This window comes from Engraulis encrasicolus, chromosome 12, assembly GCF_034702125.1.
Source record: "Engraulis encrasicolus isolate BLACKSEA-1 chromosome 12, IST_EnEncr_1.0, whole genome shotgun sequence".
NCBI classification, from domain to species: Eukaryota; Metazoa; Chordata; class Actinopteri; order Clupeiformes; family Engraulidae; genus Engraulis; species Engraulis encrasicolus.
The window spans coordinates 39204128-39209127 of NC_085868.1; the positions used below are offsets into that span (position 1 = coordinate 39204128).

The following is a 5000-nucleotide window of genomic DNA, read 5'->3' on the forward strand; positions in this document are numbered from 1 at the left end:
GCGAACAATATTGAGAGAGAGCAAGAGAAAGAAAGACTGAACGAGAGACAGGATGGAAAGACGAAATGATCGAGGGCAGCGAAAGAGAGATGGTGGATAGAGGGAAGAGTGAGCTGTCTGTGTATGTGGGTCTCTCATGGCTGCCCCTGTCTCTGTCGCGAGCCTTTCCTACCGCCTCGTCTTTGTAATGCTTTCATTTTCAGCTGCCGTCTGCAGTGTATTCTCCTTCCTCCTGTCTCTCTCCCTCTGTCTCTCCTTCCTCCTGTCTCTCTCCCTCTGTCTCTCCTTCCTCCTGTCTCTCTCCCTCTGTCTCTCCTTCCTCCTGTCTCTCTCCCTCTGTCTCTCCTTCCTCCTGTCTCTCTCCCTCTGTCTCTCCTTCCTCCTGTCTCCAGCGGTGCCCTCTGTTCCTCCTGTCTTACACTCTCGTCTTGTGTTCAGGGCAGTCGACAGGGGAGGGAGAGGACAACGGGGACAGTTGTCCCGGGCCCTGGGACAGTGGGGGCCCAGAATTGGGTCCTCATTATATTGTATGTGTTGGGTGGGGGGCCCTTTCAGATGTCTTTGTCCTGGGCCCAGCCAAAGCTGTCAACTGCCCTGCTCGTGTCTTGTCATTTCACCTCTCCCTTTCTTCTCTTCTTCTCCCCTGATTGTCATTCTCTCCTCCACCCCCTCTCTCTCTCTTCTCTCTCTTCATCCATGGCTCCTGTTCTCTCTCTCTGCCTCTTCTCCCTGGCTTCTGTCATTTCCTCTCCCTCATCATTTGTTCCTCTTTTACCCTTTCGTCCTCTCCTCTCTCATCCTCTCATCCTCTCGTCCTATCTCTCCATCCCTCCTGTCCTGTCACCGTGTGGCTGACGGCTGTGCAGTCCTCTCTTCTCCTTCTCTCCATCTCTGCCCCCTCCCTCTCTCTTTCTCCCTTTCTCTTTCTCCCTCCCTCTCTCTCCCCTCGCTCTTCCTCACCCTGTTATTCTCTCTCTCTGTCTCTCCTTCTTTCTTTCTCACCCTCTCTCAATCTCCTCCTCCTTTTTTCTGTTTATCTCTCTCTCGTCCTCCTCCTCTCCTGTCACCGTGTGCCTGTCAGCAGCTGTGTAGTTCATTCTCTCTCTCTCTCTCTCTCTCTCTCTCTCTCTCTCTCTCTCTCTCTCTCTCTCTCTCTCTCTCTCCTGTCGCTCTCTCTCCTGTCGCTGTGTGCCTGTCAGCAGCTGTGTATCTCTCTCTCTCCCTCTCTCTCCCTCTCGCTCTCTCTCTCTCTCTCTCTCTCTCCCTCTCTCTTATCCACCTCTCTCCCTCTCTCTCTCTCTCTCTCTCTCTCTCTCTCTCTCCCTCTCTCTCCCTCTCGCTCTCTCTCTCTCTCTCTCCTCTCCTGTCGCGGTGTGCTTGTCAGCGTGTGTGTAGCCCTGTGGGCTGCTGGGAGCTGTTAGAGGGCTGAGGGCTCCGCTGCTTCCTCCAGGAGGGAGGGTGGTGTGACACCAGGCGAGGCCGTCAGCTCCGCTCGCAGAAGTGCTACTCCGTTGTGTGTGTGTGTGTGTGTGTGTGCGTGTGTGAGAGAGATACTCACGACTGCTGCGTCTTGAGAGAGAGACAGAAAGCAAGCAAGCGAGTGAGAAGGAAGGAGAGCGAGAGAGAGGACTGTGTGTTTGTGTGTGCGCACACACACGAAAGCCTAGGCTTTGGCAGAGAAGGCACTCTGGTGTTTATAGAAGTGTCTGTGTGTCTGTGTGTGTCGGCGAATGCATTTGAAACCATGGAGGCAGTGTCTATGGGAAGCCAAGCGGTCTGTGTTTATGGCGGGGTGTGTCTGGGAGATGGCGCAGGGTATTTGCTGTAATATGCTAATGCTTTTTATGGCAGCCACTGTGTGTGTGTGTGTGTGTGTGTGTGTGCGTGTGCGCGTGCGTGTGTGCGTGTGTGCGTGTGTGCGTGTGTGCGTGTGTGCGTGTGTGCGCGTGTGCGCGTCTTTCCGTGTCTCTGTGGTTTGTATGGTGATGGATCAAGGAGTGCTCCAGGCCAAAATAAACATCCTTCTTTCTCAGTATCTTTCCGTCTCACTCGGTTTCTCTATCCCCTCCTCTGCTTTGTGCTTTGATATTAGGATGTTGTTTATTGGGCATTATATTTATCATGATGCATGTTTTAATTTATTATGTAATAGTTTTACCCCCCTTGTCTTGATGTGCAATGTTAATGATGTAATCTTTTTCTGAATTGTAGTTTGTGTCTCTCTCTGTCGTTCCCAGGCAAACGCAGTCAAGCGTGCCGGCAACGGCGCCGCTGCGCGCAAGAGGTCAGCCTCGCTGTCGGATTACGAGTCCTCGCCGGTCAAGCCCCCCTGCCCGCCCTCGCCCTGCTCCCCGCCCCCCCCTGCCCTGTCCAACAGCAACGCCCCCACCCCTTCCACAACCACCCCCCACCACCACCATCCCAATCACCACCACCACCACCAGTGTCACCCAGCTAGTAACAAGCCCTCCCCAGCTACCCCGAATCCTCCATCCAACACCACCACCACCCCCTCGTCCCGGCCCCACACCCCAGCCGCGGTGGCCAACGCTCAGGCCGCGGCGGTGGAGCAGTCCCCCGTCAGCAGGCCCATGCCTCCGGAGGCGCGGCGCCTCATCGTCAACAAGAACGCCGGCGAGACGCTGCTCCAGAGAGCGGCGAGGCTCGGCTATGAGGTAAGCTGATTTTCAACCCTTTTTTCTGCTGCTGTGTCGTGTGTGTCTGTGTCTGTGTGTGTGTGTGTGTGTGTGTCTGTGTCTGTGTGTGTGTGTGTGTGTGTGCGCTCATGCGTTTGCGTGCGAGTGCGTTTTTGTGTGTGTGTGTGTGTGTGTAGTGTGCGTGGTATGCATGTGGGACTCATGGCTGTATTTGTGCTTGCTCTCGCTCTCTCTTGTGCTGGCTGTCGCTGTCTTCTCCCTCTCCCTCCCTTTTCCCGGATTTCTGTTTATTTCTCTCTCTCTCTCTCTCTCTCTCTCTCTCTCTCTCTCTCTCTCTCTCTCTCTCTCTCTCTCTCTCTCTCTCTCTCTCTCCCCTGCTCTTTAGCCCGCTGGCTCCGTCGCCTGTTCTCTGTCTCTGCTGCGTGCGTTCGCTGGCTCTCCTCCTCTGTCTGTTCTTCCTCTCTCTTTGTGAGTCAGCCCTGCGTTGGTGGCACTCGTATCCTCCCCTCTCCTCTCCTCTCCTCTCCTCCTCTCCTCTCGCCCTCCCCTCCCTTCCTTCCTTTCACTCCCTCCCTCCTGCGCTTCGTCTCTCGCTCTCTCTCGCTCGCTCGCTGTCGCTCTCCATGCATTCTCGCTCTCTCCTTTTTCACTCCCTCTGTCTTTGTTGGTCGGTCGGCGACTGCCTTTTTCTCTCTCTCTCTCCTCTCTCTCTCTCTCTCTCTCTCTCTCTCTCTCTCTCTCTCTCTCTCTCTCTCTCTCTCTCTCTCTCCGTGCCTCGCTGCCCTCGCCCGGCCTGCTCGCATCTCATTAATTCTCCGTGAGACAGAGTGTGACATGTGAGAGCCCCCGACAGGCACGGAGAGATCGCTTAGCGCGCGCACACACTCACTCACTCACTCACTCACACACACACACACACACACACACACACTCACACCCTGGCACATTCATAGTCGCGCTCGGCTCTCTAACACACTCCCTTATGCGTCCTCCCACACACACACACACACTCATACAGACTCTCTTCTCTTTCGTTTTCTTCTCTGTCTCACTCGCTTTCTCATTCCTTCTTTCGCTTCCTTTCTCTTGCGCTCGTTTTTTCCCCTCCCTCTCTCCCTCTGCACACACACACACACACACACACACGCACACACGCACACACGCACACTCTCATACAGACTCTCTTCTCTTTCGTTTTCTTCTCTGTCTCACTCGCTTTTTCATTCCTTCTCTTGCTTCCTTTCTCTTGCGCTCGTTTTTCCCTCCCTCTCTTCCTCTGCACGCACACACACACACACACACACACACACACACACACACACACACACACACACACACACACACACACACACACACACACACACACACACACACACACACACATGCGCGCGCGGTCTGGAATCCATCTGCAGCAGCTCCTTAACCCTTTCCCGGTGCCTCTTAGCGGTGCCTGTTTTTCTCGGTGTTGTGTTTTTTTGTTTGGTTTTATAAGCGTGCATATGGGTCTTGTGCGTGTAAGTGGGCTTAGGCATTGGGGGCGACGGGACTGAGTGCGGGGGGTTATAGCCTTGTTTGTGTGTGTGTGTGTGTGTGTGTGTGTGTGTGTGTGTGTGTGTGTGTGTGTGTGTGTGTGTGTGTGTGTGTGTGTCTGTGTGTGTGTTTTGTTTACTGCTGTGTTTTGGGTGGTGCTAGGAGAGGGTATGTGTGTGTGTGTGGGGGGGTGTAGCCAGAGCAGCACAGCGCTGCAAAGCTCTCGGAATACCATCATCCATGTCTAATTTCTGCCTAGATTAATGAGACTGTGGATTAGTTCCGGCAGGAGCTTTTGAAAGGACTGGCATGGCGCTCAGGAAATGAGCGATTACTGTAGCGAGCGCCTGATTCTCCTCTGCTAAACCTCCTCCCCCCCCTCCTCACACACACACACACACACACACACACACACACACACACACACACACACACACACACACACACACACACACACCGTTCCCCCTCCCGAAGCCCAAGCAGGCCTCTCCGGCAGCCAGCAGGAGCGAGAGAGAGAGACTGCAAGAGAGAGAGAGAGCGGGAAAGAGAGAAAGCAGGAGAGAGGGATAGAGAATCGGGGAAAGAGAGAGAGAGGGAGCCTAGCTTGCGCCTTATTGGATTTTCCACCCCCAGCATTCTGGGAGCGTCTGAATGCAGAACTGTGTTCTCAAGGCTCTGTGTGTGTTGCTGTATTCCCGTGTCGTGTGTGTGTGTGTGTGCATTTGTATTCCCGTGTGTGTGTGTGTGTGTGTGTGTGTGTGTACTCCTGTGTATTTTCATTCCTCTGTGTGCGTGTTATTTTTGCGTGTTTTC

The 5000-nt window shown here is 54.2% G+C and overlaps 1 protein-coding gene across 4 annotated transcripts in view; it reads left to right on the forward strand.

Moving 5' to 3' along the window:
- The window catches only part of bcor (BCL6 corepressor), a 79054-nt gene that overhangs the window by 37660 nt on the left and 36394 nt on the right, over window positions 1-5000 (forward strand). For all 4 annotated transcript variants that reach the window (XM_063212167.1, XM_063212169.1, XM_063212168.1 and 1 more), the window contains one exon: window positions 2238-2675. In XM_063212167.1, coding sequence (XP_063068237.1) covers window positions 2238-2675 — 438 coding nt within the window. The remainder of the gene's footprint in view (window positions 1-2237; window positions 2676-5000) is intronic.